The 17,422-nt window shown below is 38.2% G+C and overlaps 1 protein-coding gene across 14 annotated transcripts in view; it reads right to left on the bottom strand.

Annotated features, from left to right (window-relative positions):
* The window catches only part of cdh13 (cadherin 13, H-cadherin (heart)), a 333,542-nt gene that overhangs the window by 160,898 nt on the left and 155,222 nt on the right, over window positions 1–17,422 (bottom strand). For all 14 annotated transcript variants that reach the window (XM_040134174.1, XM_040134183.1, XM_040134177.1 and 11 more), the window contains one exon: window positions 13,021–13,165. In XM_040134174.1, coding sequence (XP_039990108.1) covers window positions 13,021–13,165 — 145 coding nt within the window. The remainder of the gene's footprint in view (window positions 1–13,020; window positions 13,166–17,422) is intronic.

Genomic DNA, 17,422 nt, shown 5'->3' with positions numbered 1-17,422 from the left:
AACGCCTTGCCCTGATCAGTGTCTCAATGAAAGAATTGAAGTGCCACACTGCTTAGAAGAAAACAAGGATTAAGCTCTTTGTGAGGATGTTTGAGTCAAATTGTACACTCATTCAAACATGACATTATCATTCCTGGCTATTTCAGTCAGCCAGGGTGATGGTAATCATAAGTTTAATTGGACATTTCTACATTTATTGAAAGGAAAGCACTATAAGTCCCAATTTCCTTTCTCCTTTTAGATGTCCTTGGAGTAAGCAAGCTATAAATACACTGTTATTCCATTTGCTAAGGCTTAACTTTTGCAGTAATTCTCAACTAAATGCTGAAAGACGAGAAACAAAAAGGATATCATATGGAGATATGTGTTAACGATAAGGGAGAGAGACTCCATTTTTAATCACCTCGTATATCTGGATATTCTATTAGTGCAATTGTTTGTAGCACTTACCTACGATTAAAATATGGAGGAAATGTCAGCTAAATGATATTCTGCTCTCTGAGGGTTGATAAAACCCTGATAAAACATCTGGATACATCTGAGAACAGTAATGCTAGGTTAAATCTGTGGACTACAGAGTGGGGGGGGTATGATGTATAATATGATCATAAACTTGATTCTCTGAGGTGAAACACGTCTACAGCCATGTAAGAAGCTCAATGAGGTTGTAATTAGCAGTATATAGCAATGCTTTGAGCTAATAGAACAATAATAATAATAGTCCTTATTGTACATGTTGGAATAAGTGAAAACTTTTACATGCTGCTGGCACTAGATGAAAAATCAGGTGATCAGCAAGTCAAGATCTGTCCTTTGGGTACCATAAGTATGTGCATCAAATTTCATGTCAATCTGCGCAATAGTTGTTGAGAAGTTTGAGTGTGGACCACAGTGATGGACTGATTGACCAACCAACTAGAAAAAACACAAAGAGGGAGTTTTGTACTGAAAAACCTTTGGTAAAGTCCCACTCTATTTTTCTTGGACTACTGAAGCCTTATATTAGCCTCAGCTCAACTTTATAAGTTATTTTTACACAGTATAAAGACTGTGGATTTTGTCCCCCATAATTTATATTGGAATTGTCCAAAAGAGGTCTTTTCAGGGCCATTGTGGACAGGAGGAACAAATAGTGATCAAAAACTGTTCATGTACATATGGGCATATGAGTATTACTGTAAGACAGATTTGGGAAAAAAATGTGACCTTATACTTGAATTACACATGATAAATTGGTATAACTGCTGCAACATAACCAGCTACCTGTACCTCTCATAACTCAATATCTGCTCCGAAATTCTCTCTTTGGAAACATTTTTCTGTTCAGAAAAGGCAGAAAAAGGAGCTTGATTCTGATATAGAAGGGCTACGATGGCTTGGATCAGTCTTGTGAAACAAAGAAGGGAGATAATCTAAATTGGAGAACCTGGAGTGCAATGGGGGTTTTGAAAGGGGCAACGGCTGTCTTTTCTTGTCAGGGAGGGGGAGCAGAGAGGGGCGATGAGGAGAGATTGGTTTGTCTGGTTGGACTGAGGGTTTTGAGAATGTGTGTGAGTGAGAGGGTTAGGTCCCTGCTGAACCGGAGAGAGGGATAAGATAAACAACCCTGAGTAGATGTGGGACTTTGTATAGGGACAAAGGAGAAAAGAAACTAACAGATTACCAGCACTGAAGTACTGGAAAAGCCACCAGGGAAGCCAAGAGGTTAGCCATCGTCTCACCTTAAAATTTGAAACCTCTATATACCGTCATACACTGTAATACAATTATAATTTTGCGCAAGTCCCTCTCTGAAATTAGGAATACATTCTCATCTATATAACATTAATGCATGAAAAGGAGAAGAGAGAGAGAGAGAGGAGGAGGGAGAAAAAGAGTGAAAGAAGGCTGAAAGAGAGAGATATTGATGTTGATGCTTTTTAGCTTTGGAATGACGCAGGGAACGACATAAAGCCCACAAGGGAGCAAAATCATTTACTCCAAATCACAAAAATGTATTCAAATAAAATCCTATTCACATATATTCAGATCATATCACTGTTGAAAATAAAGCCAATTTAGAATGCAATTTTTTTCCTCTCTGTGGTGTAATGCATATCGCTCCCTATGGTAATTCAAAATAAGATAGCTCAGTTAAGAACGCTCAGGAAAATCAATGATGCCTTACTGGTGAAAAGAGAACAGTTGCATATAAATGGGTGAATGCTCTAAGAGTTTCTCACTGGATTGAAACTACAGTTTCCACTGGCCATAAGGACTTGCATCATGTTGCACTTATGTGTTGAGAATGCAGATGTAAACACTTTCAATCACTCATTATTCAGCATACAGTCTTTCATTTGAAAATGTCCCTGGCATACCATGTAATCTTTTTCAGTTTAGACACTAGAACTCACTGAGACTAAACGTGAATCTCCAAGTAATTAGAGGACAATAAAAGTTGACCGGGTGGGCTTATTACTTCACTGAACCAAATGGCAACATGTACAAGGGGGAAAAAACTCATTTATGCTAACACAACAATGCCCCAGAGTTAATTGGGCAGCAGCCTCAGTAGATATCTTGGACATTAATTTGCCAGGCTTTCTCAGTCTGACAAGCTGATAATGAGACATTGTGGGACAGCAGGTCACCTGGTAGGGTGCTGGACAGGCTGTTCTTCAGCTAACAAAGATAAAGAGAGAGCGAGAGAGAGAGAAAGGTAGAGACAGAGACCATAATGCACCATCATGCTACAAATTACCTGCCAGTTTTGGTGTAAGCTCTCGGTTGAATCATTATTTATCTCCTGAATCAATCTCTTTCGAGCTTTCTCTGCACCCATCGACCACTGCTGGCACCTCACCAGCCTTGTACCTCAAATTCTTCTACAAGCCTTTTCCAAACTTACTAAAGATACCCTTACTTGCAATTAACTATTGATTTTGTTCACTTTTTATTTTGCTGAGATTGTTGTCCTGCATGTTGGCAGGATATAGGTCCTGCCTGGCATTGTATGAGGCAGTTCTGATGCCGCAGCAGAAGAGTAAGCATGTGCTTAGATATTGAGAGACCACCGAGAGCGGCTGGTCCAACTCTCCTTTCCCCTATAAAACTATTAGCAAATACTGTAGGTGCTTTTTTTACTGGCCATGATCGATGTCAACTCCTCAAACACCCACTGACAATGTACTTCTCCTGAACCTGTTTCTAACAGTGCCACATCTATCTACTGTAGCCGTGAGGAAACAAACATCGTCACCATACCCTGTGCACCTTGACTGTTTTCTGCACCATGGGTTCATAAAAACAGGGCTCCTTGGGTGAACTGTGTAAGCATCCATGGAGTGTGTTGAGGAGAGGAAGAAGTAGACAGATAATCTTATTTCTGTTTATTTTGTGTAAGTATGTCAACCTGTGGCAAAATAACAATATACAGTCCTGGTTTCCCTGGCACTGCTAAATTGTAAATATAGAATTCAGAATATCTTCAGAAATAAATGCAAATTTGCCAATTTTGTAATCAGAATATTGCAATAAAATGCCCAATGAACAAAAGAAAATAAAAATAAAAACAAATTTTGCATAATAGTAAAATAATACAAACACAAAATGTACCCCAGATACAATTATTGGCACCCTTCACTAATATTTGAATGCAGAACCTTTTGCAACAATGATAGCCTCTAAAAGTTTCTTGTAGCCATCTAGAAGCCTTTTGCACCTGTCTGCTGCTAGTTTCTGCCACTCTTCCATTGGTATGCGCTCAAGCGCTTTTAAGTTTGCAGGAGTCCCTTTTGCAATGGTAGATTTCAGCTCTCTCTAAAGGTTTTCAATGCGATTTAGATCAGGACTCATTGTTGGTCAGTGTAAAAATCCATCTTTTCCTTTTCAACCATCCTTTTGTGCTGCTGGATATATATGCTTTGGGTTGTTGTCCTGCTGAAAGACCCAAGACCTCAGCCTCAAACCTAGTTTTCTGACACTAGATAACTCATTTCACTCTAAAATGCCTTTGAAATCTTCTGATTTCATCATTCTTTTGATACATTCAATGCCTCCAGTACCAGGGGCAGGAAAGCAGCCCTGCAGCATGATAGAATTTCCGCCATTTTTTACTGTAGGTAGGGTTTTCTTTTCCTTATGGGCTTCATTTTGTCGCCTATAAAAAAAAAAAAAAACTGATGCACTGCAGTTTTACAGAGCTCTACTTTCATCTGTCCATAGAAAATGATCCCAGAAAGACTGTGGCTTATTTACGAAAGTTTTTGCAAACATTAGTCTTACATTTTTGCTCCTTTCTTTCAATAATGTTCTCCTCCTTGGCCTTCGTCCATGGAGTCCTATTTGGTTTAATGTGCGGTGCACGGTACGGGCTGAGACCACCACTCCAGATTATTTCAGGTCAGCCTGAAGCTCTTCAGATGTCCTGCATGGCATATTTTCCACAATCTGCACCAACCTTCACAGACTTCTCTTATTGAATTTCTTCATAGCGCTAAGTCCTGGAAGCGTTTTATGACTGTGAAATTTCTTGACAACATTACAAACAGTTGAAACAGGGGTTTCAAGATCTTTGGCGATCACCTTGTAGCTTTTGGAATTGTAATTTTATTTAATAACAGCATTTCAGAAGCTCTCAGACAGCTCTCTTGTCTTCACCATTACGTAAAAGATACTGGAAATAATAAGCCCCTTTTATGCAGTAAAACCATCATTAAATGGTTAATTCAGGTCATGTGAACACTGAAAATTAAGCACAGGTGAGTATTATTTGTTTTTTAATTTGTTTGAGGAACTAATTTTAATTCATCAAAAGGGTGCCAATAAGCGTACATTTTATGTCTGTTTTTTTATTTCATTATATGAAAGCATTTTTTGTTGTTGTTGTTCAGTAACTTTGGACATTTTATTAAATATTCCAGTTCTACAAAATAAGTTAATATGCATTTTTTTCTGAAGATATTCTAATTTCTGTACTTAAGATTCAGGGGTGCCAACAATTTCAACAAGGACTGTATCATGAGATTTTGCCACCTTGATTTCACAGGTATTTAATTTACTGGCTTTGCCAAAACCAGACATTCCATCTGGTTATTCTATTTAATTTATCTAGTTTAGCAAAAGACCTTTTTCACAGCAGACAATTTAACTGGTCACAGCAGGGAAAGCATGTGTGTAATTAATACTGTAACAATAATAACGGCATTACATATCCCATTGAGCCATAACAGTGAGCCAGCACGCACAATAGCAGGACCCTGGAACAGGAAAACCTAAATGGAATAGAACCATCATTTATGTTACTGTTTACACTTGTGATTTTTATGCTATGGTAAGTCAAACTGTCTGCAAAAAAGGTTTATTAAATATCGAGAACATTTACTGTATCGTGATATAAAATTACATATGAGGTGATAAAGGTTTTTATCCATGTTGCCCACCCCTCAAGCTGCATTTATCCAGCCTGTGTGTGTGCATTTTTGTTTAAAAGCAAAGAGCAGAGCAGAACAGCTAACCAGATCCATCCCTCTCTCCCATCACAGCAGGAGCTCAAGCCTTAATTACTTCTGATATAAACACACATTAGTCTGGAATACAAACAGAGACTAGGCTATGATTAATATCTTAATTTATACCACATCATGTGCAATTACACAAGATATATCACCTAGATGCTAGATTTGACTTGTCTGCATGGTGTTGGCAGAGGAAAGATAAACATAAATTAACAAAAAACATGACAGTCGTGACACAGTAATATTCCAGCAGCATACCATCCCATCCCTAAAGTTTAGATCAAATGATTTTCTCTGTGTGAATCCATTGCCTTTACGCATGACTTTCAGTGATGTTACTGATTTGCTGATGTTGCCACAATGACTCCCAAAACAAATGGAGGAGTGAAACAAAAAGCTTTCTGAGATATTGACACAGTGGAAATAGTTTATAAATGTAATACTACCTCACCTACGCAGAGATGAGAAGCTTTTACTCTTGATGAAGTATAATTAGATAGTAGTTTAAATAGAATCAGCTGCCCAGAATTGAAATACTGAAATGTATCGTGTATGATAATACCAGTGAATTAGTATATTTTTACTACAAAATTGTGTAAACATTTCTACTGAACATAAATTGATACTTGGTTCAGTTGCTTGAATTTTTGTCAACATTACATCACTGATGTGACCTAAACACAGTGCAGACTTTTCACATCAATCTGTACCTAAACTGCTTTATGGTGAAAAGAAGTTTAGAAGTTTAGACATTAACTGTGAATATTCTTTTCCGATGTAATGGATTACAAAACTTAGGGAGTTCAGTTACTAAATCCAACTAAAATGTATGTGTTGTATGTAAGCAAATGTCCACATAGGGAATGTGCAGTTTATTTAAATGTGTAAAACGACAAATATAATGTGAGTGTGAAAATCCGACCTATGCACCACACTGAAGCAGTTGGTGATATGTTTCTTTATTACAATCAACATGGGCACAATGTAGTCGATAACTCAAGACAGTCCGGCTGCTGTTAATACTCAATACAGCACAAAATGTGTATTTATCTGCTACTGAAAATAATCCTCTACAAATGCACTACTGCCGTGTGAGTTACATTTGATAACATGAACATATCCCAGCTATTTTAGGAAATTACTGAGCCTTTTTTTTTTTTTTTTTTTTTAATTAAAAACAACCTTTAGTTTTTTGGTCTTTTCATGCCATTTGATGACAATAAAAATATACAGAATAACACTCGCCTTATCTTTCGATGAAAAATAACACAATAATAACAATGAAAAAAAATCCTTCAGCCATGTCATTTGGGATGTTTGCTTGTTTGTGATAGCAATCTGGGAGAGTACATAAAAAATTGGCAACAAACCACTGATATCATTGCAAGACACCAGTACTCTTGCCCAAACTTGAAAAAGTTACGATCCAATCAAAACAAAATCAAAAAACCACAAGCGGAACAAAAGCAAGTAAGTCAATATCAGTAGCTCTAAAAAGTTGTTTGACAGGGAAAAGATGGAGAGAATAGTGAAACAGCAAATATGGCCAACTAGGGAGTAGGACAATGTGTACACAAAGCCCAAAGAAATGCAGGGCATGGAGGCAAAATGAGAATGAGAAAGATAAAGAGGGACAGAGAAAAAACGAAGAGTGGAGGAATAAACAGACAGGAAGGAGAGGGCTTGCCAGCAGACTCAGGCTTTGGACGCTTTTGTTATCAGTTTGCACAGAAATGTCAAAGTACTGTGACATTCTCCCCTACAGCTTCCCCTGCTGCCCAGCCACTACTGTGTAACCACATGCCATGCTGCAACAGATCGTGTACACACACACACAAACACACCCACGTACATACACCATGGAAGTGCCGATGCACATATTCAATTACATAAAGCGCATGAACACACCTAACACACACAATATATGAACATACATTAACTGACAGTATAACTTAAATTTATATGCTCACATGCATGCTTTATAGGGCTGATTTTTTAGATGATAACACTGGTGCTAAAGGTGTAAAGATTTTGGAGTACAAAACATAATAAAATATTGCAGCATGATGACAAAAAAAATTTTTTTTAATAAAAATAAAAACACAGTTGTATTCCTATAATGTGCAGTTTATAATTTAGCTGTTAAAACACAGTAGTTGAGACAAATTAAAACCTTTTTGCGGGTTTAATATGTCAATATATCAACAGACTACAACGTTAGCTGCAAAGAAATTATTTTTCCACACAGATTTATAAGACATGATTTTTTTTATTGTTTTTTTCCTGGGACAGTGGTGGAAGAGGAGCGTTTGTTTGTCCCTTGTGTGCAACCCCTTTGGGCAGTCTGACTCCATGGTTTTGCTGACCTGTGCCCTGTGATAGACTGGCAACATGTCCAGGGTGTACCTCGCCTCCCGCCCAAGGTCAGCTGGGATTTGTTCCTGCCCCCCCCACGGAACCTTTGAAGGATAAGTGGTATGGCTAATGGATGGATAGATGCTGACCTGTATTTAGTGGGCTTGCCTTGTAGGACTTTATTATTATACACTCAATTCCTTGTGTGATTTGAAACAAAGCCGGGTTAAGAAATGAACCTATATTTTTTAAATATTGCTTGTAGAAGAAATGCTCCATGTTCCGTAAGGTGCAAAACAAGGTCCCCATCGTCTAGTATATCTTTATGGGTAGCTCCCACACCCAACTAAGTAAAACAAAAATACTATAATAATATTTTTATATTAATAATGGATCACAAGACTACTAGTATGTGAAAGGAGTTGACCATAGTGATGAACCAACAAGAGAATTATCATTTGACTCTGCAATTTCCATCAGCTCTTTGGTGCTTTATAGCATCTTTCAGCTCATTATCTTGGTTTTCCAACCCGAAACTTTACTGTTTATGTTCACTCTCACTCCTCTCACAGCATCGTTTTTGGTCGTAGCTGGCAACTGTTTTCAGCAAAAAAACTCTACAAACACACTGATCGCTTCCTGCCCAGCACCAAAGTCAGAAAAAGTGACTAGCTGGTGAACATAGTGGAGTATTTAGCAGCTGAAGAGCCAGATATTTCCCTCAGGACTTGTTAGAGATAAAAAAACAGAGCTAAAAGGAGCGTAAATATTAGACAGACATTCATCAGGTGGCCAGAAATACTACTCCAAATGAATGATAATGTGCTATGCATCTTCGGGATGTGTAAATAGGCACCTGTTCACCATATCAACTTAAATGATAAATGATGGAGCCGCAACTTTTCAAATACGGTGGACTGCATCAAATATGACAAATCCCCTTTCAGCATTTTCGCTGTTAATATGACTACACTGACTACAACTGCTACCAATACTGTTGACAACAACAAATGATATGATAGATGTCTGACTATCTATCCATCCATCCATGATTTAAGTCTTTTTGAGTGGCATCCTCACACAAAAAAATCCTTTCAAAATATACTACTACTACTGACCAGGAAGCCTATGGGGAACTGAGAGGTTGTTAAATTTATTTCGAGTGATTGATTTCTTGTAGACAGATAACTGAGGCTGAACTGACATGTTGGCTAAGTGGACTATTCAGTACACAGATTTGCAGGCATATGCAAGAAACAGTCTTCACAGCTGCGTTCTTCACCTTATCTTTGAGCTCAATTTGAGCTGGCATCCATGGCAACTAAAGTACCACAGAACTGTCAGACGACAATATGGTAAAAATAGAATTAAACTTTAGTTCATTTTATTTTGCTTACTTTGCTTCATTCAACCAGGCTATAATCCACTCTGGAAATAGCTCTTTACAGGGAGTTTGGGATTAAATAAACCTTCACTGAGTATCTGTGAGATATATATATATATATATATATATTCATATATGTTACGAAAATACTGTTTAATATAATTGCATTTAAACCAAATTAAATTCTATCAGGCCAAGTCGCAAAAAAGTCTCTGGTGGATGGTATCAGATCTACTCCAATAATATGAAATGAGTTTTTTAAAAATGCATTGCTGCTGAGCTTGCAGAAGTCTGAGCTAACTTGTGTATTAAACAGAGTCAGGTGTAAAAACTACTACAGTATGATGATTCAAGTGTTTTTGGAGGTCTGGCCCTCACGGCTGAACCAATACGAGATTTTCCTGCTGGATATTTGTCATATTTCTAATTCACTCCCAGCGGGCACATTTTCTCAGTGGTACTGCTAAAACACTGGTAAGTATACTGAAATGTACACAGATACAAACACAGACTTGTAAATCTAACACACAGACACTATGTAAGCATGTAAGGTTGCATGACTGATTGTGAGTATGCTGGCAAGTCAAAGGTTACAATAAAAGCAGCAATACATTCTTAGTTCAGGAATCCACATTATAAGAAACATACATGTAAATATAGAATAAACAGGAGTTCACTTGATATATTTCTTTGTATCACTGCTTTAGGGTGAGATTTATGACAATTTGATTCCATCACATCAGCCATGTTACTGTAGGATCAAAACATCAAAATGCACTTAGTTTGATTGATTGCATTATTCTAACAAGATTCAACTGTTAAAGTTTGTCAGCCAATTATCATGTTCTCTTTAGCCAGTAATGACATGCTGTTGCTTACCTAATACATACCATTGCATAGGCAATGTCTGTATTAGCAATTCATAACACAAGTTCAGCATGAAGTTGACAACCACTCAAAATGTCTCCATGGGAAGCTCTGCCTGTATGTGAGTGTGTGTGCATGTCTTTCCTCTTCCTGTGTCTTGACTGATCCCTCTTACCTGTGAAGCTCTGTTGGTTTTTGTCTATTGGCTTTTTGTGCTAATGATATGAGAACAAACATATTGAAAGGTATTATAGGTTTTTGTTTTACTGCTTTTATTTTTACTGTTTGTCCTTTCTACTTCCAACCTCATGACTGTAAACTACACCCAACAACTGAATTTCTGCAAACAATCTGTGTGCTAAAACATGTTTGCCCTTAAGACACTTAAGACACACCTTAAGACAGGCAGACCTATGGGGCACTTTTTTATGTGAATCTGTGGAGGTTCAAGGTGAACAGAAGGAGTACACAGGGATGAGCAACTGATTTTTGCTAATTTTGTCATCAGCACCATGTGGTACTACTATGGCATTTGGAAAAACTGTACGACTAAGAAAAATACATTTTAGCAGGTGTCGTAAGAGCTGGTAATAACAACAGTGAATCAAATCATCTCATCCTTTCTTCTAAAAGCATAACAGTCCAGAACGGGTCTACATCAAAGCCTCACCATTAAAGAAACCATTTTTAATGTGTTGCAAGTGCAGAAATATAAATCCACATCCTTTGGCTAGTGTAGGAAACCATTCAACAATAAGAGCCAAATAGAATCTGGCAGTTAAGAGCAACAGACAGTTTGTCCAGGACGCAGCCGTCTCCACAATTCTCACACAGGCATCAAGTCATATATAACCATTGCATGGTGGATGACAGTCATTCGCACCAGCTGTACTTTAACAGAGTCAAAACAGTTGATATTTGTTTGTTGATATTAATTTCCCCTTCTTAAAGACTGCATAGTCCCCACACACACACACACACACACACACACACACACACACACACACACACGTTTGCACAGTTATCCTTGTTAGAACATTGCACTGACTTCAATTCATTTTGGACAGCCTAACCCAAATTCGAACCTTAACCATAACCAATTCATGCCTTACCCTAACCTTAACTAAGACCTCAGAAATGACGTTTTGCTTCATTAGGACTGTGCTTTGGTCACCATGAGGACTGTTTTTCAGTGTTTATACTGGAAAAGGTCCCATAGAGGTAACAAAAACACAGACACACACACGCATACACAAGCATACACCCACCCATGAGCACACCCGCATGCGCACACACACGCGTACAAACACACACAATCGGCATGTGTAAAGGTTGCATGAGGTTCGTAAAGTAAAACTTTCCTGAAATAGAGATACTGTACATTTAAAAAGCATTTATTTATATTCCATCCCAGTGAGGGCTCAAATGTCTCCTTACAAAAAGAAATGTGATGGTAGTGACAGCAGCTCAGAGAACCAAACAAGAAGCTACTGTGACAAAGTTACAAAGGTATCTGAGAAGGTCAAGATTTACAGTAGAAGCCAGAGGTGAAGTGTCTTCTAAAAGGCTTTGCCAGCCATGCCTATTTCTATTTCAGATAGGCTATAAGCTGTCAAAAAAACCTCAACAATTCAAAACCTCAACAAAACCTCAAAAAAGGTAATGTTCAGTTTTCAGAGATGTTGATTCAACTGTATGATCATCGTAGAGCATGTAGTGTGTGGTGCTTTTGAACTGTGCTGCATTATACAGAGAGGTGTTTCAGTTACTTATCCTACCCTCACTGAAACAAATGGAGTGGACAATAATAGAAACCATTGTCTGTGTAACACTTATTACACCCTCTCCTTACCCTTCTCCTCTCTGCTGTGCCAACAACTGAACTACAATCGTTTACAAACAACACTTGACAGGAGGGGACAAATTCAGTTTGTCAACCTGTTTACACTAGCTGGAGCAAAAAGGTGGCTGATGATACCAAGATAATCTGTAGCATTTGTGTAGAGCTGTGTTTTATTGTATTCCATAGACATGTAGATATCTTCCTGTTGTACAGTTGGAAAACTGGATTTCTCCCCTCCTTTCAATTGTCATTGGTACACAATCCACTGTAACTCCCGAGCCTCAGCCATCTTGACGTAGACTTCTGCAGTCTGTGTGTTGCTTTATTATCTACTGTGCAAAACTTTCAGGCACTTCAGATGTTTAGATTCTTATCCATCATGCAATACCATCGGGAAAGCATCTGATCCGTCTCACTTTCATTCTGTAGTTTGACAACGACCCCAAATATACTGCCAAAATTATAAGATATTCAAGTCAAGCAACAGATGGCATGGCCCCCACAAAGCCCTAATCTCAACATCACTGAGTTAGTATGGGATTGCATGAAGAGACAGAAGACACTAAGACTGTGGCATGTTCTCCAAGATGCTTTGAACAACCTACCTGCCAAGTATGTTTTTTAAAAATGTGTGTAAGGTTTTTGCTTTTTAATGCACTTTGTATTAAGTTAATTATAAATAAAAAATGACCAGTAATTGGTTTTAATGTTGTGGCTGATTGGTGTATATAAAGATATAATGTAGGCCATGAGATTTGACTAAAGTGCCTCTGCAAGACAAAGTGATAATGTAAAACTGCATGTAGAAGTTCAGTGCTCTCATTAAAGATACTGGTTTATAAGTGATTTTATTATCAAGCATATGTAATGTGCTTTGGACTACATCAACACTACACATCAAAACCAACCCGTTCAGGATACAAATGTAAATGTCATCAACACAACCTCACCACATTTTTGATTGGAGGACACCTCAAGTGTAGCAGTCATAGTGTTTATGATATTGCTATCCAGCTACATCCAACAAGGGCCCAGTTTTCTCCTGATTCCTACAATATAACAATGTCACCAACCTGTAGGCGATCCCTCGAGCACCTCTCCTGCGTAACGTGTCTCTTTGAAGATGGGCCGGTTGTCATTTTGGTCGATGACAGTGATCAGTAGTAAGGTGGGTCCATCGACAAGGTTTCCAGCAAAGTCTGTGGTTGATACCTCCAGCTGTAAAAATAAAAGAGTTTATTTTCCAAAGTGAAGACGGTGTTCTGGGGGTAACTCTTACTTATGGTAGTCCTTCTTAAAAGTGTAGGTGGCTGGTTCAAATTCTGTACTGTTGTGAATCCTGCTACAAAGACATCCAACTAGTCCTCTAATTAAAAGACAGCAGTCAAAACATGGTTACAGATGGACAACCCTAATTTTTAACATTTGCCTTAAGAGATGAATACAGTTGCAATAATTCTATCTTTTTTGCTGTAGATTACAACAAATAAAATATTTCTTCCTAAATGGCTATAAAGTAAATAACGGTTTAGTATATAATACCTAATACCTTTTAGTATATATACCTTAATATGACTTAATATGACCACTGACAACGTATTCACTCAAGCTCAAACATCTACACAGCAGAAATGAATGTGTTTATGATGGTCAGTGAGAACTTTCCTCTACATTTGGTTTGCTTATTTTCTAAAACAATTTCTTACTTTCCCTTAAATTTGACTAAATCGGGTCTTTGCATATATATGAGTCTCCATATTCCTTTGCAAGCACTTACAGACACACAGATAATACAGATAGAGCCTGTTAAGATTGCTCATCCTCTCTTCCTCCTCTCTACCTCCTTCACCTTGTCTGCCCCTCTACCGTGGGATCCTCCATTGGCCAACATCACATATTTATGCATTTTGCTTCACCCTTCTCCCTACTCTCTCTACTCTCCTCCAGTATTGCTAGTTACCTTTTGCTTTTTGCAGGTCAAATTAATTGCTGTGGTATGAATTGATGTGACATTTATGCACACAATCCTTTGAGAATTGTAAGAGTGTTATAAAAAATGTGCTTAAGCAACTGTTAACCCATGCTAAAAGTCTACAGCTATGTTAACTGCTCTGTGAGGCTGTACTTGAGCTAAATGCTAACTTTACCATGCTATCATGCTCACAGTGACAACCAGCAGACAGACACTGCATCCCTATAGCCATGCCGCTAACATGACTAAAAATGTAAAAACGATATTTAAGGCCACTATGTAGATGAAGTATATAAGGATAAAAGACGCCCTCTGTATCAACTGGCTCTTACCAACTGCACCACTGTTTAGTTGTTATGTATAATGATATAAGCTATAGTGCCGCACTGGCACAATTGTCAGGCTAGCAGAGAGAAAGAAAACTGTTTCAGGTTCAATACACCCCCCCGAGGAAAGACAACAATCTGAGACACAGACATACTTGTAGTTCTATCTTTGTGAGTACACTCATTGACATAATGCTTTTCCTAGCCCCGTACCCTAACCCAAACTTAATTCTAACCTGAACCCTAAAACCAAGTCTTAACCCTCAAACAGCCCTTTGAAGTTGAAGACCAGCCAAAATGTCCTAATTTTCCCAAAAGTCAAACTGGTGTACACACACAAACACACAAACACACACACACACACACACACACACACACACACACACACACACACACACACACACACACACACACACACACAGACTTCTTTTGCACTTCTTTTTCTTGTTGTAAAGCTCAACTAGGGGAGAGTAAGTGTTATATATATTAATAGAGCCTACAGACAGGGAAAATTAACACACCAAAAGTACGTGCTATTGCTAGTGACTGGACACATACTGACTGTCACAGACTTAGAATAACTTTTGATATAATCTAAGCATGTCTGTTACTAGAAATCCTATCTGCAAAAGAGGTTGCACCCTATGAGGTCAGCGATCTGTATCCTATAAAGATACCATATGTAATGACATAACCTCCATTTCAATCATAATGTGTGGCTAAAGACATCACTTCACTTCCTTTATTATTACTGGAGCAGGGCTGTGGAGATTCATCAGGGAAAGAGAGAGGGAGCACGAGAGGTTCCTCCTTTATCTGTGGCATCACATTACCAGCCTTTCCTCTTCAGTAATGCATGACATTATTCAACCTCTCTTTCACATGGGTCCTCCCACTCCTCTCCCTCCAACTCACTCCTCTGTCTTCCTCTTCCTTTGTCCTCCTATCTCTCCATCATCATGGAGCATGGAGCATACAGTAGAGTGTAATGGTAGTAATGGCGCACATGCAGCTGAACTAAGTATTTAGATGTTAGTAGCCTAATGGTTATCATCTCGTCCTCCTTCTCCCTCTTTGTCTTGAGAATATACCATGAGAGACTTTTAATGAAAGGGACCATGTCCCCCTCTGTCTCCATCCCACAGAATTGCTGACTCTCAACTAATGGTGTTCTCAACCCAACATTTATTTTCATTCCTATCCACTGAACAGCTCTCACACACAGAGAGAGGCTTAAACACACTAAAAGGAAGACTGGTTTAAACAAGTGTAAAGGTATCTGCATGGCAAAATAATTACTCTCCTATGCCAACAAATGCATAACTTCATTCACTCACACCGACACAAACACACACACACTAACACATGCACACAGTCTAGCTTTGTCTACGCAGCACGTCTGAGCTGTAATGAAAACATTACATGCAAGTTTCCTAGCGTCAGATCAATAGAATGGAGGATCACACCACCAACACACAAATAACCTTTTTGGCAGACTTAGAAATTCTATAATCAAACACACATCATCTTAGAGCAAAGGAAATGATGTGATCTTTCAAATATAGGTATGATCTGCTCTGATTTAAATTACTTTTTAGAATCTATATCTGACATGCAAACATCTTAGCTGTGCTCCACTTCCATAATACATACAGTGCATGTTCCAACTGGGTTCCAAGTAGTTATTGTATTCACACCAAAAAAAATGAAATCATTCAGTAAGATATTAGTATACAAAGATATTAGTATGCAATGTAAACTAGCCTGAGTTTGAGTGTGATGTTGATGGAAGCTATCGTAGCATAATATAATGCAGGAAAGAGAGAAGCAACTTGCATCTAGAAAACACACTTACACATGGTGTGAGACTGCTTCAGGAAGGCCTCAGGAACACAAAAAAATGCTCTTTTTTTTAAGTATAGAGATACAAAGACACTGGTTCCAGAAGTATTTTTCCTCACTCTAAATTCCTATTTAAGTTTTTTTTCTTTCATCAGTTTACCATATATTTAAACTCTACTTGCAGATCCAAAAACTAGAGAATAGCCCAAGTGAAACCTCTAAGTGCTGTACTGTATGCAAGTGCTGATAAATGATCATGATAGATTTTTTTATACCTTGTCTCAAAACCATAATTTTTACAAAGAACATTTTCGTCCCTTCAGGCTTTATGTGAAATAGGGAGTCTGATTTAACAGTTGTGTTTGCAACAACAGAATTTGGCAAAAGCAGTGTACCTTTTCTCACTCTACACTCATCTTGGCACTGCTACTACTGTAGGTGCTAGTTCTCCTCTGATAGCTCTTTTGTACTTTTGTATAAAGGATCCTCACTGGTCCCCAGTGGTTGGATGCTTGTGCAAATCCTCACCCACGCACCCTTCCTCTACACTTAACTAATCTTTGCATAATGCAAAATATGACATATGATTTTGTCTGTCTATGACATTCATATAAAGGGTGAAAAAGAGAGTATGGTTTTTAGTATACAGTGTGTGGGTATTCTCTATTATTTTGGGGGAATATTAAAAATAAGGTCTTGTGAGACCCAATCAGCCCCCAGCATATAGCATGTATAGCATGTAAGTTATACTGTTCATACTGTACACACAACCATCATCAGTCACTCCTACCTCCGGGGAACTGTCAACTCCTACGAATGTAACAGTCAAAGTTAAATAAGGGAGAAGTACCACGTGAATATGAAAAATATATACTTATACTACTTAAATTTAATTAATTCTACATTATTGAGTCTTTCTGCATTAATGTGTAAATAAAACCACCCATTTCATTCCAAAACAGCACCCGGTTATGATGACACAGACAGTGTGGGTGTGTGTGTGGCTTAGTGGGGGAAGTTTAATTCAGACCTGGCACACTGCTTTCCTCACACGGCTCATCACTTGCCTGTTAGCAAAATGAGGAGGCTATTTTGTCTCTGTCACGGATGATAGCGAAATATTTTCTAAAGTTGAAAATTAGCATCTACATGTGCAAGAAGGGACAGTGACTTAATTTGGAGAGAAAATGACTTATTAAAGGCAGAGAGAATTGGAGAAGATGGGCCCTGCTCGTGCCAGATCAGCAGCACTCAGTCACAGTGGAGTTCATATAATCTGTGACAGTTACCTCTGTGTTTATTGGCTGACCCGGCCCCACTTTCAAAGTTTACATC

The sequence above is a fragment of the Xiphias gladius genome, chromosome 8 (genome assembly GCF_016859285.1).
Source record: "Xiphias gladius isolate SHS-SW01 ecotype Sanya breed wild chromosome 8, ASM1685928v1, whole genome shotgun sequence".
Classification (NCBI taxonomy): domain Eukaryota; kingdom Metazoa; phylum Chordata; class Actinopteri; order Istiophoriformes; family Xiphiidae; genus Xiphias; species Xiphias gladius.
The sequence above is the reverse complement of the archived record's forward strand: the minus strand, read 5'-3'. Positions and strand labels throughout refer to the sequence as shown.